The sequence below is a fragment of the Geospiza fortis genome, unplaced genomic scaffold (assembly GCF_000277835.1).
Source record: "Geospiza fortis unplaced genomic scaffold, GeoFor_1.0 scaffold112, whole genome shotgun sequence".
Taxonomy (NCBI): domain Eukaryota; kingdom Metazoa; phylum Chordata; class Aves; order Passeriformes; family Thraupidae; genus Geospiza; species Geospiza fortis.
Window position 1 is genome coordinate 25,051,677 of NW_005054298.1, and position 26,571 is coordinate 25,078,247.

Below are 26,571 nucleotides of genomic sequence, written 5' to 3' on the forward strand. Positions count from 1 at the left end.
AGGAGGAATTCCGGCGCCCGTCCGGGTTGGCAGCTGACAGGACTCTTTTGGCGGTGGTGATGCTTTAATGTAGCGTAGCGCTGTGTTGAGCTCCGTCTGTTCAGTGTAAGCGGGGGCGGCGGTGCCCGCAGGCGGTGCCAGGGTGACCTTCAGCGGCCCGGGGTGCCCGTCACCGAGCGGGCTCCCTGCAGGGTCGTGTCACCGCGAACACCAGGCAGCCCTCGGTGACATCTTAGTTGTTGTCTTGCTTGTGTATGGAAGGCAAGGAAATTTTGGCTGCTAGCAACTTCTTAATCACATTGTTACATTTTTATTAGCCGATTAAACTGGAGTACCAATGTCTGTCAGTAAGTGTCGTTTACTCTGTCGTCCTTGCTAGTGGTGAAGTGTATGTGGAGTGGCGTGCTCGTGTTTTTATCTTTAATGCAATCTTCAGCTGTTGCATAGGTGCCTATTTCTTGGTTGTGTTTCACAGTTACTGTTGACTTGATTATGACAGTCTGATGCAGATATTTGATATGCTAATAACTTAAGGCAACATTAGAAAGCAACAGTAGATTTTAGGTTTGTTTTTGGATACTTGTGTTCTTTCAAAAGATGTAGCTCTTAGTTAAAATAGGCAGAACTTCTTTTTAATTGCCTTTCTGACCCTGGAGCGAAATTGAAAAAAAATTATTTTCATGTACCTGATATTTTTCCACTCTAATGGCAGTGTGATTTTTAGAGCTGTATCTGTTTATCTGATTTCTGTTATGAGTATCTGAAAATGTAGTTTGAAGAGCATTGGAAAACCACACACTTTCCTGATGGTGGTTTGCCCCTAATAATAATGGTTTGCGGGCTTTTGGAATTAATATTGTGTAGTAGAAGTGCTGTCTTTCAGGAATGATAATTGTGGTTTGTTGATTAGTTTTCCAAGAAGCCACAAATAGAGCATTTTCACAGATATGGCTACAAAAAAGAAGGCGAAGTTTTTTTTTTTTTGTTTGATTGTTAGTGATATTCTGATGACTGAGTCATATAGATAAGTTTGGTTAATTCTCATACAGAATTATGACTTAAAATGCTGAGCGCTGGATGGGGTGTAGGTCAAGGAACTGAGACTACTTTTTTGGGTGATCAGCCATGCATCAACTGAAACTGTTAGTGATTTCAGTTAAGTGTTATTCAAATTCCCTTCAAGTATACTTTATACAAAACAAGCTTGAGTTTTAAAAGAAGCTGATTGCAACCTTTATAATGAAATATTAGCAGGGAACTTAGCAGAGTGAGGCATTAGTACAAAGCCTCGAGCATTTATTGTATTTTATACTCTTAACAAACAAATAGGCAATTCATGATAGTTCTTGTTTCCTTTGAGACAACATAACTGGGTATATACATCATTTCTTCTGAAAAAAGAAAATTTGTGAGAAAAGATGCATACAGATAGCAATGTTTTGATTGTGCATTTACATAAAAAATTTAGGAATTAATTAAACATAGTGTGTGTCTTTAATGTAGGTAGCACTCATAATTTCAGACTAAGAGAGACTTCAATTAGGCATTTGCTGTTTTTACATTGTACTAAGGGTGATAAAGACAACCTCCAAATGGGTAGGACTTAAATAAATCTTAACTGTCAAGCTGTGGTATTCAACAATATGTATGTATACCTGTACATAGAGCATATATACATGTATTTAACAGGTAGTGTTGCCACTTTGGAGAACATAAGCTGTTACAAATGACAAAGAGAATAAGTGAGCCTGGTTTGGTGTAACAGTAGATAAAACAGGATGAGGGAATGTTGTGGCTGGCTTCATGATCCCCATGTGATTCATGATTCTCCAAGAGATGTTCTCCAGCTTCCCCTCTGAAGCCTTTCCCTCATCCCAGAAGAAAAACAACCCAGAAGATGGGGGCGGGATTATTTTGTTTGTTTTCTTAATTTCTTCTTATACCTTTTTTAATGATTGAAAGTCTGTTGCAGGGTTGTTTATGATTATTGCAGTTGGTTTTAGGATTATGTTGGCATACTCCTTTAAATATTTTTTTCCTTACATGAAAGAAACACAAGCACTAAATAGATTTCTGTAGGGATAATATTGGCTGAAAATAACAGGTGTTAGGCACACAGCAAATGTTGATTGTGATAGGCGATGTTTGTATTCACATAGATTTGTTTTTCAGTTGATAATCCTTTGTCCTTCATCTCCTACTTGGTGGTGGTGAAGAATTTGGCCTCTGCTTCTGAGCGCTGGTCCCAGGAATGTTTTGGCAACAATTCAGTGTGGTCATGTTTGCTATAAGAATAGAACTGTTTCATTAACCTTGAGATGCAGAATATGTTGATTGCTATTAGCTGGCTTGACAGCATTCCAATTTTAGCATGGAAAAAAAGTACTGTGTTAATGACTTGAATCAATTTTTTAAATTGCATACTTACATGGCACTAAAATTTGGCATGTGAGAATAGTATGCTCATTTATTTGGCTTGCTTTTGGAAATAATGAATGTTGTCTTCTCTGTTAATCAAGTTAGAATCTTCTTTGTTGTTAGAATCTTTGTTAAAATTTTGTTTGTGTTACTTGTGACCTAATGTCTTGCGTCCTGGAATTGTACAGAGGAGCAGACCTAGTTTAGTCTTTCCGAGTACTTGTGAGGAGTCAGCTGCTTTCAACAAATTAAAAATAGCAGGAATAATTGTTTATTTATGTTGAAGTTTGGATATTGTCAATATAGATGCCGATATTTTGCATACATTTTTAATTTTGTGCACAAAGGAATAACACATACAATTGTCTGTGGTTTCCAGTTGTAAAGCAGATTTGAATTAGAGTTTCTCTAGTAGTAGGAGTAGAATGTCTTCAGAATTATATTCTATCTTGAGGTGCCCTTTCTGCATCCATCTGAAATTGCTCAAAGTGATACTTTTACAAAGACAAGAACAATTTTCAATGCTTTATTAACTATATTATCTTTTTCTAAGACTTTAGTCAGTATTGCTTTTTCAAGTTAATCTTCACTAGAGTCTTCTGACTCACTGAAGGAAAAATTGATAAAATCTCTTTAGAGCAACTTGGGCTGATTCAGAAGGTGCAGGAATAGTTTTGACTTCTACAAGAAGTGTACTATATGTACTCCAGGTTTTAGCTCACTGTTTGGAGCCAAATGGTAGCTGAAATGCTAGACACATATTGGGAAGTAAAATTTAATCTAGAGAGTACAGAAGCACTAAGATTGGGATAGGTGTGTATGTAAAATGTTGTCTGATATTTTCATCTCTCATGAACCTTCCTTGAAGAAAGCCCTCTGAGAGCACCACCCCTGCATATGGGTTATTCTCCAATATTTGAATTTCCCTTGTTTTTCCTGTGTTCAGTTAACTTGTTAGTAAAAGATGTGAACATAAATGGGAAATTGGCCTTTGAGGGAGTAGGGGAACAAAACTGATAAGAAGTAAATCAGTGTAGAATGAATATAGTAAATTGACAGTGGAAATAATCTTTATAAATAAAGATATAAATCAATACCTGAGACAGTTTTCTAGCTTCTCTTTTGGACATGTCTTTCTGCACGTTGGACAATTTTAATTTCTAGTCCATCTTTTTATAGCATGGTCATATATTTTAAAGCCACGTTATAAATTTTATGGGGTTTATTTAAATGTATTTAATCATAGTTTTGACTTGCAGGAGGAATCTGCAGTTAGGAAATAGTTTTATAGCTGCAGTGTAGAAGGGTCATGGAGTCACTTTCAGGGTGGAACTGCCCAGTGCTTGAATTTCTACAGAAGTTGCCCTATGGTACAGGAAACTAAAGCTATGAGAAGCACTGGGAATGCAAGCATTAACTTTTATGGTGTTTGCTTATGTAGTAAACTTCTCAAAGGTTTCCCAAATGACCTTGCCCTTTCAATTCAATAGCTTGGTGTTGGCCTGGTGCTCTAGAAAACATTTATCCAGATCACCTTTTTTTTCACCCCCTCTCTCTTTGGCTGAACTGAGATTGACCTGCTGCTAATAGTGTTTCTGCTTTGCACTGAGAAGAGAGATTAAAACCAATCTTGAGAAGTAGCAGCATTCATTTTTACATTTTTAAAAGTCAAAGGAAAAAGCCTGAGTTAGAGTTGTGAAGAAATTGTCCTATGCTGACCTTTGTCTAGCTGTATAGTGACTCTTCTTATTACAAAATAAAGTCATTTGCATGTGTGGATCTATAGCAGTCTTCTTAAAAGTCTTTTATTATGCTGTATTAAGTTGTTATAGAGAAGGGGATATGTATAGTTTATGCTTTTCAGCAATCCATTTAAAAAACAGCCTCTAGAAAATTTTCTTAAAGTGCTAGAAACATCTATACATTCAGATAGAAAATGTTGTTGAAATCTCAAGTTTTTTTATTAAGTGTTTAATATGCATAATAATTACAACTGATAAACAGGCTACATACATAAAGAAACTAATGACAAAACAAGAAGATACTGCACACAAGTATGAGCTGACCTTAATGGAAGAAAGTTCTTTTTTGGTCCCCTGCCAAAGTCTACGACCAGATGAACTGGCAGGCTCCAGGCTTGCTTTAAAAAGCTCCTGCACTGTCCATTTTAATCTTGTCAAATAAGAGGTCGCTACAGACAGCAAAACAAACCTCTGATTGTTGTGCTTGATGATTGGAGATCTCAGGGAAAGTGTTAAGAGCAAATTTTAAATTAATGAAGACTTTTAAGAGAATTTTATGTTAACTGAATGCCAAAGGAGGGAAAAGGACGCTTGTTTTCTCTTCAATTTTATACCTATCTGTCATCTAGAACTACTGTTTTATATGGAAGGTAATTCATCAGTCTTGGCAAAGGAAAAGTGTGTTTTTACTTCATTAAACTCTTCTGATAGCTTATCTGAATCAGTCACAGTAGTTTCATTTTCTGGTTTACCTGAGTTCCTCCTGAAGAGAAAACACAAATTTTATCACAATCTACAAAGTAAATGTGATAGGTCCAATTTTTAATTAACAGGCTCCTAAAGGAAAAGAGACTCAAGCAAACGGTTGTGTAAAACTTATATTTTTTAACAATAGGAATGTTAAGGGTGATGTTCTTAAAATCCTGCCTTTAGAATCCATCACTTTAAATAAATGTAGTGGCCTGAAGGAAATCTCTGTTTAGTTGGAGCTGCTGTCTGTTAGCATAAAAAGGAAATGCCTCATTTCAGTGAATGACCTGAATACACTAAATATTATATGAAAGAAGATGAATAGTACGGACAAAGAGATATTTGACCAAGTCCATGTTTAAGGTGAGATGTCTGCAGGGAGAAAACATATTTTAATGGTACCTTTTACATGTACTGTGTAAACTGGAAATAAAATGCTTGTTTGCCTTTTTTTTTTTAATAATCAGTTATAGTACAGAGGGAAAATTCAGACTGAAAAAGCGAAAGTTACACCAATTTACCTGTCTCCCTTGAAAGAGTGAAATCTGTCAAACCTTGACATTCTCTTTGTTTTATATTTAGGTGATGGGTGAGCTGAGAAGCTGGTGAAGCTTACACGAAATACTTCTACTGATCAGTATCCCAGATGAAATAGGCATGTCCTAAGATGGCAGTAGATCTGGAGTTTGAACCAGCCTACAGAAGTGAGTTGATGCCAGATTTGTGAGTCTCTGTGGCTGGATGGCTCTCACTTACTCTGTCTCTAAACCAAAGGCATCTTTTTACCAAAGCAATGAAGGAATGGTGCACAACTTGATTACAGAATGCTCTTTCCAAGGAAGTGAGCTGTGAAGGAAGGACTCATGAGTTTTGATCCCAGGGGCTTGGACAGCATCCCTGGTAAGTTGAAGAATTACTATTACAAATCTTGAATGTGTCTAACATGTCATAAAGCACCAACCTGAAGACAACCTTATGTTTCACATTCTTTGTTCTGCTTATGTGATATTGCAGAGGAACAAAAACAGTGACATTAGACTCACATGTAAAGTCACTGCGCACTGTAAAATACTGTTTGTAAAATTCTTACTGTCAATAGTCATCATTGGTGTTTTTTCCATTGAAAGGTACTGCAGATAGCATTCATCCTGAGTGGAAATCTTACAAAGATACTCATTGCATACCACTGATATTTTACCAATTTAGTATTAATGTGGGATTTTTTGCAGTAATTGTGATGAGATTAAGGTACACACACAACATAGATTGTGTGTACCTTAATCTCGTCACAATTACTATGTGACAATCCAAGTACCATAAACTTGGATCGCAGGGGGTTTAGTATCATGTTTCTCAGAGTCTGATTCCATAAGGATTATAATGAAATTTTATACTTGTTCCCTGATTTCAAAGCAGTATTCAGATTTTGCTTACTTTTAAGATTGTTTACATCTATGTTCATTATCAAACCAATGCATAAAACAGAAAAACAAGAAAAATGTGAGTTTCCTTCAGAAAAGGGAAGTGTAACAGCTATGAAAAGTCCATGAGACTTTAGCTGGTAAAATGTGGGTTTGTGTTTTAGCTCAATGAAGAGGCAAAGATAGAAATTCAAACTTATTACATACATTATATTCAGGAAGTTGGAGGGACACAGTATACCATCTTTTCAGGAAGTTTTGGGATCAGCTGGGGGTGAGGAACTTACAAATATTGCACTATAAATCAAGAATAATTATTTCCAAATCTACCAAAGATTTATGAAGTTTTTTATAGTACATAAACTGTATAGTACTGTAGCAACACTATTAAATTTTACATCTGTTTAACAGTGCACTATTACTGACATTTCCTCTCTTTCAGATGGGTGCTCCAGTGAGGACCTTCCTGAGGTGGAGCTGGTGGACATGCTGGAAGAACAGCTGCCAGATTACAAGTTACGGGTGGACTCTCTGTACCTGTATGAGAATGCAGACTGGATTCAGCCCGTGGCTGGCCACGGCCGGCTGCCGGAGGTGGCTTCTCCAGCTCGTGAGGAGGACTCCTTCCGTTACATGAGTGAGTTGGGAGTTATTGCCCCAAATACTGGAGTTAAACAGTTACTGTTAATATTAGGAAATGGTCAAATCTGAAAAACTTTGGACAGGTGGAAGAAAAGGCTGATTTCAGGGGACATGCTTGTGGTTCACACTGCAATTCTAATGGCTGACTTAGGATGTTTAATGACTGCCTGATCATCAGATTACACACTGAAGTAAGAATGGGAGCATGTGATAGTGAGAAAGAGGCAGGAACCTAGAACTGTGCTAGAAGAGATGTATACCTCATGCAAGAGGTACAAGTGTGAAGCAGTTCTGTTTTCAGGAATGTTGACAGCACTGTTGTTGATTTAGTGATGTTCCCCGGGTGTTTTGTGTCAGTAATGTTTGTGAAGTGCTGTCAGTGGTTTCTTCTGGAGATAGAAAAGGGATGAATGGCAGATGGATGGGTACTAGATCAGTGTTGATCACTGCCTTCCAGTTCTGAAAATACTAAGTAACTTACTCCTAAACCTATCAAATGATAAAGAGGCAAATGGACAGCTTCAGTCACATGAAGAAACCTGTAATATGTTAAAAAGCAAGTGAATAGGAAGTTGCCAAAATAATTGAACACTCAATTGCCTGTAGTTTCTAAGTGTTTTCTTGTGGAGAGAATGCATTGTAATCTCTTCAGAGAAATGGGGAAATGCTGTTTCCTCCATATATTGGAACTATTGGAACAAACCACAGAGAAGAGTGAACTTGTTATTTATATACAATCTGTAACGATTACCTCTTCCTTGTACATACCACCTCTAAAAGGTTTTTTTTTTGTCATTGTTCTTCATAGTTTAAACTTCCCAAGGGTGCATAGCAAAGGAATAACAAAGATTAAAATATCACCTCCCAAGAATGCAGTACTCAACAGTTTAGAGTGACCTTGTTGTGAGTTGATCTTGAAGGCTTTGAACTCTTAACTGTCGAAAGTACTTGGAAAGCCTCTTAATGTTTATTGCTCAGACTGTTTCTGATACTAATATTGAAGCATAAATGATTTTATAGTCGAGTGCATGCTTTTGTAGTTCACTGGAAGCAGCTGTGTGGTTGGAGGGGTGTGTACTTGTCTCTCAGTGTTAATTATAAGGAGGTGGGATCAGAGTCTCATCATGCCTGACATGAAACACGGCTCTGCCGAGGCTTTCGGCTCAGCGCCTCACCTGCATGCTGAAGCGCAGGGCTCCAAAGGACCTTCAGTCAGGGTGAGCTTGCATTTTCAACCTGCAGGAGAGGGAGGGGTTTTATCAACAAAGTTTTCATGAAGACTGTTGTGTATTATTTGGCTGTCAAGGCACTGCAGAAAGGGTTGTCTTCCTAGTTCTCCTAGAGGGAAGTTCTTTTCAAATAGAGAAGGTGTCCTCTGAAAACAGTAAATTGCTTGTAGAAGTTTTTTAAGCAGTTTTAAGCTATTAATGTTTTCTTGTAACAATGACTGAAATTGAATTAAAAGATAGCTGTTAAGCATAACATATAAAACTAATTCTTGTATCATTTAAGAACACTTTTGTAACTGCTGAGTCATGTAAACTCAACATAAATATGGGTTATGGTTCACCTAGAAATTGTCCCGACCTTGGTTACACTTGAAATCATAGTAGCTTTTTTGAGACTAGTAACCTACAGGGGCATACTGTGAGAGTCCCAGACAAATACAGATATAAATCAAATTCTAGTTATAATTATTGTTGAATAACTTGTTAGGTGAAATTTTAATCTTTCTTTGTTGCCTGGAATTGGGAATAAATGTGACATGAAGCATGACATGGGGTTTTAGCTGTGTATCTTCTTCCCCCTTTATATATGTATGGAAACATTTTTATAACTTTTTCCGAGAGAGAATGCTAAATATATTGTTTGAGTGAATTTGTTGTTGAGAAGAAAGCCCCAAAACAACGCAGTAGTTACTGCACTTGAGCTCCTCCTCTTTTTATGGCTGCTACTGCCTATAAGAAGGTCTGTCAGCTGGGTTCACATTGGCAATGTTTTCAGTGAGGTGGAAGAATATCTTCTGCTTCAACTGTGCTAGCATAAGAAATCCTGAATTACGAAAGATCTCTCTTTGGAACTACTTTGTATGTGTGAATAAAGGGTCATGGCACAACATAACAAGATTTATAACCAAAATGAAGAATTAATTGCAACTTTCACTTGGCAAGGTGAGTATTGCACATGCATGTATTCTCAAGAGAGAATTCTAATAAACTGTGTATAGTTTTGATCCTGTACTGAGAGAAAACACAGAAATTAATATAGACCTAAGTTTTAAACCTGTTGGTTCTGTGATTTTAGTTATCGGAGTAAAGATATTTGCTCTTGATTTTAGGAACTTACCTACCTGAGTAACCTTGGGATTAGTATGGAATTAGTGTAAATTTTTATTAGAGGGACTGGATAGAAACTTATAACTTGAAATCACCTGCTAAGAACAGTTACTGCAGGATAGCTGGCTATAATATTCTGCCTGTAATGGCTGTAACTTAGTTATATATGTGCAGTTAATTTTCCAAATACTAGTAAGCTAGATGGGTTCAGAATCCCCCTTTCAGCAGCCAGCATCAGCAACCAAGTAGTACAGTAAAATTGTCCTCCAAATGCATTTTATGCTACTGATAGATACATACTTAAAATTTAGTAGAGAGTTTCTTTTTTCCCTGCTTAGAAATACAATTAGTATTAAAATTAGTAAGTGACAGTTTTTTAAGTTCAAAGCTCCTGCATGCTTAAACAGTATGTGTTGGCTTTTCATGCTTATTGATCTACTTGATGAAAAGCATTTGGTTTGTTATTTTGATATATTTTTCTTTTAAACTTTTAGAGAAACAGTAAAACTTCTCCTTCTGTGTTGTTCTTCCTGTTCTCCTGTCTTTCAAAATTACAAAAATGTTCCTTTTGTTACTAAAATGCAACTTGAATTTTATCTTAGTATAGCTGGAGTGTTATGCTTTAAAAGGTTTACTGTGGGCATTATGTATGTAAAGGGTATAGACAGCTTATATAACATATGCAATAAAGTTAGTGTGCCCTTTAGCTTGGCACTTTACTATCTCATAACTGAGTCTGCAGTCCTCAACAAAACAAAGAAAAGAACTGATAAGCAATACCACTGTGTATTCAGAGTAAGAATGAGGTTTAAACAAGGTGAAAGAGTGAAGGAAATATTGAGATCAAATCTATAGTAATCTCATTTTGCAGTTCAGTGATGATGGAATTAATTTTGAAAAAGGTTAACTTAAATGGTCAGTTGAAGCTGCTACTTCTGTAATTCTTAAATTTATATTGCTGCCTTCTTCACTTCAATGATCCTGGCTTCATAAAGCAAAAATAGCAGATTGCTGTTGAGCTTAGCACAAACATTCATCACATGATAGAGAGATATATAATTCTGCTTCTGAAGAATATTACTTTTAAATGGTTCCCCAAAAGGCCTTAGAAAGTGTTAATAGTGAAAAAACTATGTTTGCACATGCATTTATTTTTTGATTGCAGTAGATGCATGGCAGAAAATTACCTATTTCCTTACATTTTAATTGTTTCTCTCCTTTGTTCTCTTTTTTCCCCCTCTATATCTTTCATTATCTGTCACTCTAGCTCTTATTGAACTTCCTTCCTCCTCCTTGGATGGATCTCACAAATTTGCACAAGGTAATTAAGATGCCTTTGTTACTACAATCTTTTTATCAGGACACTAACTAGAGCAGACCAACGCTTTGCAGTTCTAGCACTGTGTTTTGTTCAGAGGTGTCACAATTTTTCATTTGCTTTGCTTATTCTTCACTCAGTCTTGTTTTTCCAATCTACTGTTTCTCAGTTTTTTAATAGTTTTGCAAACTCTTCAAACATTGGAATCACTTGATTACTAAGATAGCATTTACTGCTACATCTAAAACCCAGACATACATTATCTCATTTCTTCTTAATTGTTTCCAAGATGGTCAAGCCCTAAATAAATGCATTTTCGTGACTTGTCTCAGGGGTCTCCATACTTCCTGTGTACAGCTGTCACACAGCCTAGTGGGAATTTTGCTTCAGGGTTAAAGTATGTGTTTAACTATATTTGGATATTCTCCAATATACTCCTCCTTCTCTTCCCAGCAGGCTGGAGGATTTAATTGCTTAGCTGTGTTCAAAAAATTGCTCTTAGGAGTTTTTCTAAATTTGAAAGATGTGTGAGCACCTCAAGTCTTAGTTAACATTGCTGAAAGGTGCAAATGTTCAATACCTCATTTATCAGTCTCCCAAATAAGTATTGTTTCACGTTTCTGAAATTGAAGATGCATTTTCCTAGCCTCTGCTAGCTTCGTCAGCCAAGTACTGTATTTGTATATAAACAACATCCTCTGAGTTCAGCTCTCCCACTTCCCACAATCTTCTTGTCTTCCCTTCAATAAAATAAGCATGTTTGTCTCTCCAGTTCTTGGCACAGATAATGTGGAGCAGAAAGACTACGGTGAAGCTGACATGGTCAAACGTCTGTTAGCTGAGGTATGCTTGTCTCTGCTGTGTTAATGCAGTTGAGGGAGTGTATTTGAGGCAGGATTTTATTCAGCTGCTGACCATTTTGGTTCAGTTATCTTCAAGAGCTGCTTATCAAACACATGGGTAATGAGAAGCTGCCCATTTGCTTGCACCACCTCAGAAACAAAATGTAACAAAACTATGGGCACCCATGAAGCCACTGAGTATAAGAAAGAAGCAGCTTTCTTCTGATTTCCTGGTGCTCCTCTGCTTCTACCCTTTCACCACTGTTTAAGCTGAGCAGTCTGTTCTGGAGAAGGTGTCACTGGGAAGGCCACAGACCTAAGTGTGATTTTTGTGTGTGTGTGTGTGTGTGTGATGCAACAGAGCCCACATAATCTTTGTACTCAGCACAAAACCCAGAACTGTCCCTGGGTTTGGTGCTTTCCCCTCATGTTACTGCAAATGACTGTGGAAGAAAATATGCTGTATCAAAAAACACAGTTATGGATGTGTTCTGGATCCAAGTGATGAAGCATTAATAATTTTCTAACAGTGTTGATCCATTTGAGAGGGAAGGGAGATCTCAGAGCTGATGCATTGAGCAATATCTAGGAGAATCTAAAGCTACTCTGAACTTAAACCTTACATGATCAAAAGGAAACTTTTTTTCTCATTTTGTGAGCAGAAGGATCGGGACCTGGAACTGGCAGCACGAATTGGACAAGCCCTCCTTAAGCGCAACCATCTGTTGATGGAGCAGAATGAAGCACTGGAGGAACAGTTAGGACAAACTCTAGACAGAGTAAGTACTTGCTTTTCTTTCTTTTTTTCCTTTATTTAGTTTTTTTTTCCTTTTTTTTTTCTCTCATTTTTTTCCCATTTATGATGGTGGTAAAAGGATTAAGAGAAATATATCATTTTGGGGTGATTGGTGCTCTTGGACTACAGAAGTGTGCTTAGATGTCATTCTCCTAATCATTGTTAAATCACATTTTGCAGTCCAGGAATTGAATATGAAGACAACATATTGTAATTACTGAGAAATTATGAGAATGTTAGATATCATTAGGGTATATCAGACCATAAATCTGATTTCCCACCATTCAACTAAAAATGGACTGATATAAGTCAAAATAAGAGATTGGTATCTGACATGAGCTGCTACATAACTTCACAGGTGAGGAAACAGACAGAAAGTGAGCTGGTTAATGGGGTGCTTACACGAAGAGTAAACACATTAATAAAATGTAATGAAAAGTGAATTCTGATCAAGATCTTCACTCCATCTCTTCCTGTAAGAACAAATTCTTGATCTAGCCTTTCTTTGTTGTTTTTTTTTTCTTAAAGAAAGAATTAAATAGTTGACAAATAACTCTGTGGTCAAGAGATGTAGTGTGAGCTACAGTGAAATTGATTTAGCTGCTTGTATAAAACAGTGTGCTGGTGACAAGGATGTGCTCATAATCAGCTGTAGGATTGCATAAACTTAGGTATTCGTATAAAAATGTAGATAAGCAAAATAGATTTTATCTAAATGAGATCTATCTCTTCTTTTGTTTTTAATTGTCCTATGGGTCATTTAATGTGCAGACTGGAAGGTACCACTCTGTACATGTAAATAGTTGTCTCTCAATCCTTTTCTCCAGGAACTCAACAATTCAGAGTAATGGTCATAATCAAAATGATAGCTGGCATATTAAAATGAAATAATGTATGAGACAGCTGGAAAATGATTTTGCAGTAAACTATTTTAAAAGTAGGTTCTGTTGTTCATTTTTGTGGTGTCTTGAATTTTCTGTCTCCCTTGCTGTGGTAAAATTACAATTTTGTGAACTTCCTGTAAACAAATGGAGGTGTGAGCTATTCAGGAGCAGTGATGTTCCAGAGGCTGCATAAATAACACGGTATGATATTGTGTATGTAAAGTGTATTTCACATGATGGTGATCCTCACTTGTCCTAGGTTAACCAGCTGCAGCATGAGCTGGCAAAGAAGGATGACCTGCTGCGCATCGTTTCCATCGCTTCTGAGGAGAGCGAGACGGATTCCAGCTGTTCCACACCACTGCGTTTCAACGAGTCTTTCACTGTGTGCCACGACCCATTGCAGCTGGATGTCCTGCAGGATAAACTGAGAGAGCTGGAGGAGGAGAACCTGGCTCTGAGATCCAAGGTACATCCAACTGACAGCATGTGCTGTGTGTGAAACAAATAATCAGGGTGTTCTAAATCCAGCAGCAGGGTTTCTCTTGAAGCACATGGCTAGAGTAAGTACTTGCTTTTCTTTCTTTTTTTCCTTTATTTAGGTTTTTTTTCCTTTTTTTTTTCTCTCATTTTTTTCCCATTTATGATGGTGGTAAAAGGATTAAGAGAAATATATCATTTTGGGGTGATTGGTGCTCTTGGACTACAGAAGTGTGCTTAGATGTCATTCTCCTAATCATTGTTAAATCACATTTTGCAGTCCAGGAATTGAATATGAAGACAACATATTGTAATTACTGAGAAATTATGAGAATGTTAGATATCATTAGGGTATATCAGACCATAAATCTGATTTCCCACCATTCAACTAAAAATGGACTGATATAAGTCAAAATAAGAGATTGGTATCTGACATGAGCTGCTACATAACTTCACAGGTGAGGAAACAGACAGAAAGTGAGCTGGTTAATGGGGTGCTTACACGAAGAGTAAACACATTAATAAAATGTAATGAAAAGTGAATTCTGATCAAGATCTTCACTCCATCTCTTCCTGTAAGAACAAATTCTTGATCTAGCCTTTCTTTGTTGTTTTTTTTTTCCTTAAAGAAAGAATTAAATAGTTGACAAATAACTCTGTGGTCAAGAGATGTAGTGTGAGCTACAGTGAAATTGATTTAGCTGCTTGTATAAAACAGTGTGCTGGTGACAAGGATGTGCTCATAATCAGCTGTAGGATTGCATAAACTTAGGTATTCGTATAAAAATGTAGATAAGCAAAATAGATTTTATCTAAATGAGATCTATCTCTTCTTTTGTTTTTAATTGTCCTATGGGTCATTTAATGTGCAGACTGGAAGGTACCACTCTGTACATGTAAATAGTTGTCTCTCAATCCTTTTCTCCAGGAACTCAACAATTCAGAGTAATGGTCATAATCAAAATGATAGCTGGCATATTAAAATGAAATAATGTATGAGACAGCTGGAAAATGATTTTGCAGTAAACTATTTTAAAAGTAGGTTCTGTTGTTCATTTTTGTGGTGTCTTGAATTTTCTGTCTCCCTTGCTGTGGTAAAATTACAATTTTGTGAACTTCCTGTAAACAAATGGAGGTGTGAGCTATTCAGGAGCAGTGATGTTCCAGAGGCTGCATAAATAACACGGTATGATATTGTGTATGTAAAGTGTATTTCACATGATGGTGATCCTCACTTGTCCTAGGTTAACCAGCTGCAGCATGAGCTGGCAAAGAAGGATGACCTGCTGCGCATCGTTTCCATCGCTTCTGAGGAGAGCGAGACGGATTCCAGCTGTTCCACACCACTGCGTTTCAACGAGTCTTTCACTGTGTGCCACGACCCATTGCAGCTGGATGTCCTGCAGGATAAACTGAGAGAGCTGGAGGAGGAGAACCTGGCTCTGAGATCCAAGGTACATCCAACTGACAGCATGTGCTGTGTGTGAAACAAATAATCAGGGTGTTCTAAATCCAGCAGCAGGGTTTCTCTTGAAGCACATGGCTATTTTGTGTCACTGTATGCAAATAATTCCTGAGCACTTTCCCAAATTATGTCTTTTTGCAACAATTTTTTTATTAGAGACGAGAGATCAGGCTTTGTTCATGTGTCTATCTGTCTTTCACATGAAACATCTGTAAAATTCTGGGAAACAGGTTATGGTGGAAAACACAGTTGCATAGAGTTTTTAAAGAGAGGGGAGACTCTTCAGTTGCAATAATTTTAGATGTAAAATTGATAACATTATAGATAAACTGAAATTGTTATTGATGAATGAATAATTTTCTCAAAGGCTTGCCATCTGAAGTCAGAAACCATTACATATGAAGAGAAGGAGCAACAGCTGGTCAATGACTGTGTCAAAGAACTCCGTGAGTATCCAGGCTGTATTTTGCAATGGCAGGATGGTGGGTGAAATACCTGGTGCCTACACCTTCTTTGTTAATCCTGAATCCAAAAATGGGCTTCAGTAATTCATGCCAATCATTGAAGTCTTGCCCTTTGCCCAAGTGGAAGGTTGTTTCTGTATTTCATCAGGTTTTTCTGGCGTTCAAATTCAGCTGTGTGTGTCATGTTTAGAAGGGAAAAATGAATATAAAAGGTGATGTCCATAACTTTCTAAACTGAAGCCTACAGACATTAGAAAATCAACAAAATATTCTCCTTGTATATTCAGTACACTTGACACTGAAACAGGTCAATGTATAGATCTTAAAACTATGAACATATTAGTTTTAGAATATATGTTATGAACCAAAGCATTTAAATTAGCAAGTGGCTTAATTTGTCTAGAGCACTTATTTGTGTTTGCTTTGGGGACTGCTTATTTGCGAAGACTTGCAGCTGCTCTTACATAAATGCTAAGTATTCTGAAACAATAAATAACAATACCTTGTTTTATCTGTAGTCATTTGATATGTATTACTTGCTTTGTGCATAATAACCTTAAATTATGTGTAAGATTATTTTTTTCTCTACATCCCCCCATAAAGAAGACTGGGCTGCTGCTTTATTTTTCTTGCTACAGATGGTCCTAAAATACTATGAATTGATACTTAGTTGGTTAATTTACTCTGATCCCACTGAGAAAATATGCATCTTTTCAAATAGGAGTTAGTTCAAATATGCTCTCCTGTTTTCCTTCAGTGAGAATGTCTGTAAGTGCACTTTTTTATTCAATTCTATGGCATGAGTAGGCATGCTAGGTAATTTAGATTTACAGAAAAAATCTTCTCCTGAAGCTGTGTTGCCTACACCTTTAAAATTTGCATTTTCAGGAAAAAGGTATCTGACTGAGCTTAAATGCTCACAGGCCCATAAGCAGGGCGTTGTTCTGCAGTAAATGTGTTAGGTACAAGCACTAAAGTTGTAGTGTGACCTTTATGCTAGATTGATCAGACTTTCTTATGACTTTGCAATGCTTTCAGGGCAAGTGTACAAACAAGGCTAACTGCATAAAAATATTTCAGCTCTTGGAGTTGCTTTATCATCTCACTTTGTTAAGTCCTTGCTAAAAGGAAAAAAAAAAGAATCAGGGAATTGTATTCAGTGGATCTTTGGGGAATAGATAGCAACTAGGATCAAGAGTGTATGTTACAGTTGACAAGGTTTGAAAAAATGCCTTTGCTTACAATGGTAGTTAAACAAGATTAATTCAGAACCAGACTTTTCCAGCATATTCCAAGTCTGGCCTTGGTCATGTGTCGTTATGTCATTTGAAATTGTTTTATTGTGGTCATTTCACATACTGATTGTGTGTATTTCAGATTCTGCATGCTTAGTTCTTAATACATTATTACCTGCATTTGAAATTATCTCTTTTTCCTCCTTCTCCCCACTGTTAGTCTTTTCCTTATGGATGTTCTAAGGCATCTACTTTTCTGTATCATGAATTGATTTCCTAAGAGAATTGGTGGTTTTGCAGATTGTTGTTGACTTTCACTCATCCTTTCTGGGATTTAGGTTTGGCTTGGAGTTGTTTTTGGTTTGGGTTTTTGGTTTTTTTTGGGTTTTTTTTGTGGGAGAAGGTCTTGACTAAGTTCCTTTTGTGTTTTGTAGGGCAAACAAATGCTCAGATTTCCAGGATAACAGAGGAGTTGTCAGAGAAGAGTGAGGAGGTGATTCGCTATCAGGAAGAGATCTCATCCCTTTTGTCCCAGATTGTTGATCTTCAGCATAAACTCAAAGAAGTAAGGGAATGCTGATAAAGTGTCTGTGTGTGCACAGGTGTGTGTGCAGCATGTGTGTGCCAGTGCTCACAGCAGGCAAAAATGGACTTGGCAAGCCACGGATTGTACTGGAAGAGAGTGGCTGTTCCAGGAAAGTCTGGCAGAGGATCAGTCTCTCAGGGAAATCAGCTGAGAAAATGATGAGCACCTTTTTGTGCTTTCAGAATGTGATTGAGAAGGAGGAGCTGAAACTTCACTTACAAGCCTCCAAAGATGCTCAGAGACAACTGACAGCAGAGGTACTTAAGACTTCTATAACATACATTTAGATAAATATTTGGGATAGAATACTGGAGAAAGAAAAAAGAGAGAGTGGGAACTACTGCTTTTTTAATTATGTAGGATTTTAATCTTTCATTGTGTTAAGTCATATGATTGGAGGGAAAGAATAATTATTTTACTTAACCCTACACAAATATTTGTGTAGTTCATAGGAGTATAAAAGGCAAGGAGTGTGTTTCAAATAGGGAGGCCTTACTATTCTTAGTTATGAGAAAAAGAGTGCCTCAGTGTGAATATTACTGATTGTATCAGCAGTACTGTGGCTCATTAGATTTTAAGGCAGTTCTCTTTTTTTGCTTCTTTTGCATCAGTAGTTAGTGTATTTGCATTTTTTCAATGTAATTTCCTTTGAATTTCATCATACTTTTTCCTCTTTTGAGGAAAAAGTATGATGAAATTCACTAAATTTGGTTTGTCAGTAAAACTGCTACGGGTGCTGTGCTGACTGTTGTCCATTCCAGTTGTGGGCATGTGCCCTGCAGCTGGAAGAATCTCACAGTGTCCAGTCAGCCATTCTAGGTTACTGTAGGAGTTCATTCAGTTTCACTCTGTCTTCTCTCTGAAGAGATCATGTGATGGCCTCTCTTCTCTTGCAGCTCCATGAGTTTCAGGATCGGAATGCAGAGTGTCTGGGCATGTTGCACGAGTCCCAGGAGGAAGTGAAGTTGCTGCGCAGCAGAGCCAGCTCTGCCGCTTGTCTCTGCCACTCGCAGTGCCGTGGAGCATTTCCTGTGGTAACCAACACCTCTAGTGTGGCACACACAGCTCTGGCACTGAGCAGCTCTAGCAGCACAACTGCTCTAGGAGCAGTTCCTTTGCAGGAACTGCAGCCAGAACTACTTTGTAGTAGGCAAAGGAGCTGATCTGTTGGTTTTTCAATTCTTCAGTGTGTACACTTGTGAGAAATTTAGGAAATTAGTTAGGAAACTAACTGTTCTCTTGACATACGGTGACACTGCAATTATTTTTCCTTTTTATATGCCATTTCTGTTTAATACGGGAATTGGCATGTTCTATAGCTTATGCTCAGTTGTGCTAGTGTCTTGTTTGATGTGAGTGTGAATTTTATAACTCAACAGTGTTTCTTTAAGAAACAGAGCATCTCACATACTCAAAATATCTGGGAATTCTTCAGGTTTTGGTTGGTTGCTCTGTGTCTACAGAATCACTCATGTACACTTGTAAGAAGTGCTCTTAAAATTTGTAGCTTAACTAAAGCAACCAATATACAGAGTACATAAAGAAACACAAAGGAAAAGCAGATGTTGCTAAGGAAAACTGAACCCATCCTGGTTACACATGGGTGTAGTTATGGTGGAGAACTGTCCCACATGCCCTTCCTTCAGAGGCAGAAGGGTTTGTCCAAAGCATACTGATACTGGGCAAACAAATGCTGATTGTTAAAAGTAATTTTTACAGATACTTTCTGCTAAAATTGTCAGAAGGAAGACTTGAATCTAATTTGTCAACTCTTACGGTTTCCATTTTTCTCTAGGATTCCCTTGCAGCAGAAATTGAAGGGACAATGCGGAAGGAATTGAGTCAGGCTGATGAATCTGTTCTCTCCAAGCAAAAGTATGTTTTCAGGTCTCCATGTGCTATTTTGATATTTATCCATAGACTTGTATTAATTAAGGTGAAACTGATTTCTGGGACTCCATAAATGCATATACTTCCTCTATAATGTTTTCATTGTAAATAAAAAAAGGTTTGTAATATTTGGTAGTCTTTTCAATATTGAAACTTGCTATTCTTACTTGATTCTATGAAGAAGCTGGGAATTGATAAAAGGATGTTATTTCATTCTTTATTTGAGGCTTTTTGATCCAAATTCTCCGATGCAGAGTACTAGTTTTACCCCTTTTAATGCTTATAGAAAAATTGCTGGACAAATGACATTATGGCTGAAAGATACATAATAGTTTTCAAAACCCTGAAGACTGTTCTTGGATCTCATAATTCTGAGTAAGGAGTAATAAACTAAATATGTGTTTCTGAAAGCATATACAAATTAAATAAATAAAATATATACTTTTGAATAGGCTAAAGCAGTTATCAGTAGAGGTTCAGGTCTTTCAGGTAAAGAAGTGGTAATTCTGATACTTAATAGAGTAGATCTCCTGAAGACATGAATGTTTTAGGCAATCATGTTTTTCTGAACATCTTTTTAATGGGGTCTCCACAGACTTTTCAAACTTTGGTTTTCAGACATTTTTTCTTTATTATATCTTTTTTGCTTCTGAAAACCACGTTTGTTTGTTTGTCTTTTCCACAGGGATCAACAGAAGCGAGTGTTTGACACTGTCAAGGTTGCTAATATCATCCGTAGCCGCTCCCCGTCCTTTCCTGCCCCGTTGCCAATCCCTGGATCAAATCGCTCGAGTGCTGTTATGACAGCAAAGCCCTTCCAGTCTGGTGTGCACCACCTGGAGAGCCACGCACGGATGGTCCCAGGGAGCAGCTCTGAGAAGAATTTAAAGTAGGAAGCACAGCCTGTTACCTTCTTCTGAAAAGAATTGAAAACTAAACCCAGACTGGACTTGTGCTGTGTAATAGAAAAATAGTTTATTTGGTGGGCTTAATATCTGTTATTATTTGATGTTTCTCACAGAGACACTCACAGTCCTGGCCAGCCGGGAACCCCTGGAGACAATGACCTGGTCACAGCTCTGCATAGACTCTCCCTGCGTCGTCAGAACTACCTGTGTGAGAAGCAGTTCTTCGAGGAGGAGTGGGACCGAAAAATGCATTTGCTGGCTGAGCAGAAAGAAGAGGCTAGTGGCTGCAGTACACCAACAGAAAGCTCCTTTTCCCCAAGTACAAACTCAGAATTCACGGATCTCTCTGCCAGCTCTAGTAATCTCCGTGTTCTCCTACCAGAGAAGTTGCAAATTGTCAAACCCATTGAAGGTAAGAGGATGATCTTCCTTCTGTCATTAGCAGAAAAGGATTTTATATTTACCAGCTGAATCATTGTGTGTATAGCTAGGTGTGATATGCAGTAACAGGAAGCAGTAGTATTTGGTGGGCTCCAAGCCAGTGTTAGGCTGCTTCCTCACTGGACGGCATTGCCCACAGTGTGGGCACCAGCCAGCTGCGCTTGGTTTTATAATGCATTCTTGTAACTTCATACAGTAGTAGGTAATGACTCTCTGAATCTCTTCTCTTTTCTCACACCAGGATCTCAGACCCTTTTTCATTGGCAGCAGCTTGCTCGACCCAACCTCGGCACCATTCTTGACCCGAGACCCGGTGTTGTTACTAAAGGCTTTACCCCTCTGTCTGATGATACCGCATCTGTGCACCACATCTCTGACCTGGAGGAAGATGATGAGGAAGAGGGTGAAGGAGGTATAACATTTCAAGCACAACAGTCCTTCCCAGAGGAAAAGAAATGTGCATTGGCAAAGCCAGTGGCAGGGATTTTCCTGCCGCCTATTACTTCAGCAGCAGTACCACTCACTGGTAAGAAGCATGGTTAGTGTTTCTTCCTGCGTCTATTTAGCAGTGTCCTTTTCTCTATGGAAAGTATTTGATTGTGTGGTAATGCTGTCTTTTCTGTTCTTGTTCTTTACTTCAAAAAAGAGGACTCAAAAAATTAATGGTGATAATAACATTGTCTTAAACTTTGATTCATTCTTCTATGTCTTTATTTTTACCCTTAATGGATGTAAATTCTTCACATTGCAGCCTCAAATCCAGGGAAGTGTCTGTCTTCAACAAATTCCACATTTACCTTCACTACCTGTAGGATCCTTCACCCATCTGATGTCACTCAAGTTACTCCCAGGTATGAGGACTGCTAATATTGCGAATGCTGCTGCATGGGATTAAACAGTTACTTTCTGGCTTTTGATACCAGTTTTAAAAATACTAAGGCAGTTAGGCAACATATAGGATGCTACTAATAAAAATAGTTGTAATTATGAAGGAAAACTTGGAATTCTCTGGAGTGAGAGTTAAAACAAGTTAAGGTAACTTCAGTTAAATTTTAACTCTTAAGTAGCAGTTGCCTTGTATCATACAGCTGTTGGGGAAAAAAAGATTCCATGGTGATTTATTTTCTGATTCTGTTATATTTTTTTTAATTAACTGTACAAGTATGTTAATATTCTAGCTAATAGAGTACAGGTGATCACAGAAGGTAAATTCATTGGTACTTCGCAGAAGTATACTCAGAAGAATAATTCTGAGTACTGAAGCTGTCACAGCTGATAGCAATAGTTAAGGTTTTTCTTGAGTCTTCTGTATACTAAAAGGCAAATGAAGAGCCGGTATAAAAATGTCTAATGTGTGTATCTTCTGTGTTTAATTTTTATTTTCTTTCAGCTCCATGGGTGCTTCATTTTCACTGGGGAATACTGGCAGCAGTACTGGAAACCCGGTAGTGAGCACTCCAGCCATTCCTTACAGACTAAGTATTGGAGAATTTCTCACCAACAGAAGAGACTCAACTACTACTTTCAGCAGCACAAGCAGCCTGGCTAAACTTTTGCAAGAACGAGGCATCTCTGCCAAGGTTTACGACAGCCCCATGTTAGAAAAACCGCCTTTGCTGCAGCCCTCCCGAACTCTTCCCATTCCTTCTACTCCTCCAAATTCTCCTTCGCGTTCACCTTGTCCTTCCCCACCTCTGTTTGAGCCTCGAGTGCATCACTCAGAGAATTTCCTGGCTTCTCGGCCAGCAGAAACGTTTTTGCAGGAAATGTATGGCCTAAAGCCCTCCCGGAACGTCCCGGACGTAGGCCAGCTGAAGATGAGCCTCGTGGACAGACTGAAGAGGCTGGGCATTGCCAGGGTGATCAAGCCCCCTGAAACACAGGACCATGGCAAGAATCAGGGGCCAGAGGCTGGCTTGCAGAGGCAGGACTCAGCTGGGTTTTTAAATGCAGGTAGCAACTTAATGGCAGGACTGAGAAGAAACCAGAGTCTTCCAGCCCTGATTGGAGCACTGGGAGCTCCTGTTTGCACACAGTCATCAAAAATGGGTATACTAAAGGAAGACTAAATGGCCTGAAAGGTGTTTGACTTAGAGCACAGTAAATAATTTGAGGGATGAACATCCAGTACAGGCATTGTTAGGTGTGTTACAGAAGCGTTGGAGAAGGCATGTGCACGTTACAATGTGGAAGAGACAAGCGTTGGGACCAAGGAGCAAAGGAACATTGCTTGGGTTTGAGGAAGAAGGTTTTTGTGGCAGATAGAAAGGTAAAACCAAAGCTTTATTTCAAGACCCCCTTCAGCATCTGGTCTTAACTTAGTCAGAAGTGAAGACTATTGTAGACATTTTCAGTGTTTTAACCCTTTAACCTGTATGTGTAGGCATTTTATTTTTTTCCATCATACACCCATAGTATTTACTAGTTGTTTGCAGTCAGACTACATAATTGAAATACAGTATTAAAATAACAATCAGTCTGACCAGCATTAGCAGCCCAGGTTCTTCTCTGTGGCAAACAAATATGAAAACTTTGATTTTTTTTTTCATTATTTTATTTTCCATTTCAGAAACTGTGCTCTTTTGAACTCCTCCTCACTTTGAGAAGCAGGGGAGAGAATCTTTAGCTCTGTGTAAGAAAGTAATACTTCAGTTTACAAACACAGGATTTACATTTTGAAAGAGTGCAATTGTGTTAGGTAGGTATTAACAGAAGTTAGTTTCTTTCCAGAGCTTGTGAACAAAGCACACAAAGAAATGTGCAATGAATAACAATTAAGAAGCAGAAAAGTGTGTACATCCAGCTAAGAAATCTTCCCAAAGTGTAGTGTGCATCTATTTAAATGAGGATAGTTTTGTGTGCACACACACACACACACACACACACAAATATCTCAGGCACATTTCAGCATTGCAAAAGGAAATAAACCCTAGGTGCTTGATTCAGGGTTTCTTTTTAGAAACTTAAATGGAGAGCATTTACTTCAAGGAATTGTTGGAAGTTTAGAAAACTGCATCTTGTCTTGCCAAGTACACATTCTGTATATTTGAGAGTTCTCAGTAAACTTTATGCCTTTCATTCAATTATTTCTCATTTCAAGTAGGATTTTGTTTAAAAGATTTCATAAAGAGCAACATTTGCCAGTCTCTATATAGAAACAGGAGGAAAAAAGGTAGTGTTCGTTGTAGCATTCTAATGAATATTGAAATCCAGTGATCAGTGAGGGAGTGTGGTTCTGAACATAGCTGGGGCAGACTTTCCAACTCAAAAAAGAACTTAATTTTAGAAATCTGGTTTCTGAGTGTTAATTATAGAAATATTACTGCCCGTGCTGCTTTTTTGATTCCTTCCTGTCCAAGGTTCTAATCATAAGTGAACAATCTACAACAGATGTTTTGTGTAACTTAAGAAAAAGTTGTCTTTGCTAGTGACCTGAATAGAAACAGCTTCTTAGTCTTCATATAAATTTTCACTGTACCTATTGACATTATAAAATGATTTGTTTCCATACAATTAGATTAAGCAGTTAAGTTTACCTTGCCTGTTACCATAGCTGGCAGCTGTCTGGGGGTGTGGTGTGAAGCATCAGTGCGGTCTCACTGATTTGCATATGCCATTAGGCACAGTCTCCTTCATCAGCACCCTCGTTGCTGCAGGAGTAGGGCAGAAAAAGAAGCTTCTTAACCTTGTTTATAGGAAATTTGTAACGTGGCCTTTCTGATTTTACAGTTCTTTAGATCTTGTGATGATTTTTGATATTTTTGTTTTGTAAAAGGAAAAGGAGTAACCACTTCAAACTTGCACAGGGATTCTTAGCAGAAGCTTGTCTGTCAGCAGCGCACAGAAATATTCCGGAACTCCTGGAGTTGCCTTTTGCTCTCTAAGCAAAATCTTACACTTACAAAAGGTGAATTTTATTTAAAAGACTATATACGGGTTAATTTTGTTTTTTAAGTGAAAAATATTTAATTTTTTCATATAAGTATTTATGTTTGTATGTACTTAGCTGTGCATGGTATCTTGCCTAGCTACATAAGATAAGAGTGAAAGGAGGGAGTGCCATGTTGGTCTCCAGTGGCCTGGGACGGGTATGTCTGCAGTGTATCTCTAACTTGCAGGGAAATTAGTTAGCAAAAGCTTAGACAGTTTGGTACCAACAGAGAAGTGTGTAGCATGTCAAAAGTCCGTCCATTTTGTGTGTTTATTGTAGGAATACCTGAGTTACAGATAAATTTTTGAAGGTACTACACTGTGTTTCTAACCACTTCATAAGATAACTCCAGCCACTGGATCAGCAGAGTAGCAAATCAGCTAAGGCAGAATTCCTTTGGCAGACCATGGTTCAGGTAAAACTAATCTACAAGCATATAAATGAAATGCATGTGTCTCCTGGGGATGCTTTCCTATTCCATAGCCCAGCAATATAAACTGGTTCAGTTCAAACAATGCTGTGGATGTTATGAGGTCAGTTTGTTCTGTAGCTGAGGTGTATCATCAGATGCTTTACATAAGGCAAAAAGAAAATGGAAGAATCTCTATACCATGGTGTTCGTGTGTTTACCCAATTGGTTGATGCTGTGGTGCAGTGTTATTCAAATTCTGTTATGCATTTATGCCTTTGGATCATCATGCACAGTTTGGGTAACATGCCTGGCTTGCAGTAACAGGGAAAATTGATACTTCCTCCAAGTTTACCATTTTGTGCCAAAACCTAGAAGATAAACCTTTTTTTAACAACATGTGTTTCTGAGAACATTTTAGAAGTTGCCATGACTCTAGGAATTATTTGGCTTTTGTTGTCTCCCATAAGAGAGGTGAGAGGTGACAACCTTGCATGGCTGACATCCTGCACCAGATCTTTTGTTTGAGTAGAGGTAGACCTAGAAGGAATGGAGAATTACATTTTGGCAGGGTTCTGTTGTCTTGCAGGTTTGAGTCAAACACGGATGCTAGAAAGGACTTACCATGCTTGTGCAAGTTACAAGAGACAGAAGGGAATTCTTGTATTTACCTTATTCCAATTGTCTTAAAGCACAAACTTAAACCTTTCTAGTTTCACTGTTAGTTTTTAATAAACTCAGTGATACCTGCATGCTCAAAAATACCTGTGATCAAAGTTAAACATCTATGGCAGTCGAATAGCAACAGAGAGGGAAGGAAAATAATTGTGTTTGGGCTTCATTTGGCTGTTACATGAGGGGATTACACACAGTGTTTGAACAGTCTGGGATTTTCATGGTATTTTTTCCATCTGCTTTTTGCACTTACTGTTGTTTCATAGTGGAATGTAAATTTGATAATAAACATGTATAACATGCCATTTTTCAGTATATTGCTGATCTTCTGTGGTTTGTTCCAGATGCCATCTTCTCTACTACAGTGGTCTATAACAAACCTAAAATCAGACCTTTTTTGTGGCTAAAATTTATAGTGATTATTATACTGTTCACAAGCTTAGTGAAGTGAGTTGGTATCTGCAGAAAAGGTGGCTTTAGAAGCCAGTAAATTGACATAGACAGTATTTAAGTGTTGATATAGACAGTATTTAATTTATATAGACAGTATTTAAGTGTTGAGCCTCACTTTAAATTAATCTGTTCATATTTTCTGGTACCTCAGGGGGTTTTGTGCATGAGTGGTGCTTTGGGGTTTTTTCCTCCCCTCTTTTACAGCAGCTAATGTGTTCCTCTAGCATTACAGTGTTAGCATTGCATTATTGACTAAAACCACCACAGCTGTTTTTTCATCTCAGTAGCTGATGTTATGTGAGCCCTATAGATTTGTGACAAATGGGAGTAGATGTTGAAGCAGTTCTATGCATGCTGGGTACTTAGCTAGTGACTTTTTCTGTGCTTAGAACTAAGACTCAAAGGTAAGTGAACATAGGGTAACTGGACATCTTCAACTGTGAAGCTGTACCAGAGCAACTGATTTTCGCTGTTGAGACTACTCT

At 37.9% G+C, this 26,571-nt stretch overlaps 2 protein-coding genes across 2 annotated transcripts in view; both read left to right on the plus strand.

The window, feature by feature from the left end:
• The first annotated feature begins 5,498 nt into the window (after positions 1 to 5,498).
• On the plus strand, positions 5,499 to 25,948 carry TRAK2 (trafficking kinesin protein 2). Its single transcript, XM_031056224.1, has 15 exons — positions 5,499 to 5,810; positions 6,774 to 6,968; positions 11,400 to 11,470; positions 12,132 to 12,248; positions 13,409 to 13,618; positions 15,462 to 15,540; positions 17,228 to 17,358; positions 17,562 to 17,636; positions 18,276 to 18,413; positions 19,175 to 19,254; positions 19,955 to 20,158; positions 20,291 to 20,589; positions 20,860 to 21,144; positions 21,370 to 21,469; positions 22,009 to 25,948. The coding sequence occupies exons 1-15, from the start codon at positions 5,774 to 5,776 to the stop codon at positions 22,685 to 22,687; spliced, it is 2,700 nt and encodes an 899-aa protein (XP_030912084.1). The 5' UTR covers positions 5,499 to 5,773; the 3' UTR covers positions 22,688 to 25,948.
• FAM126B (family with sequence similarity 126 member B) overlaps positions 24,866 to 26,571 on the plus strand; it is a 103,767-nt gene continuing 102,061 nt past the window's right edge. Inside the window, exon 1 of the mRNA XM_014307450.2 lies at positions 24,866 to 24,964. The gene's annotated coding sequence lies outside the window, so the exon portion shown is untranslated. The remainder of the gene's footprint in view (positions 24,965 to 26,571) is intronic.

Coding starts and splice junctions, on each gene's coding strand:
- TRAK2 (XM_031056224.1), top strand. CDS start 5,774: ATGAGTTTTGATCCCAGGGGCTTGGACAGCATCCCTG. Junction 6,969..11,399: donor GGACTCCTTCCGTTACATGA/GTGAGTTGGGAG, acceptor TTGTCTCTCCAG/TTCTTGGCACAGATAATGTG. Junction 19,255..19,954: donor TCTGTTCTCTCCAAGCAAAA/GTATGTTTTCAG, acceptor TCTTTTCCACAG/GGATCAACAGAAGCGAGTGT.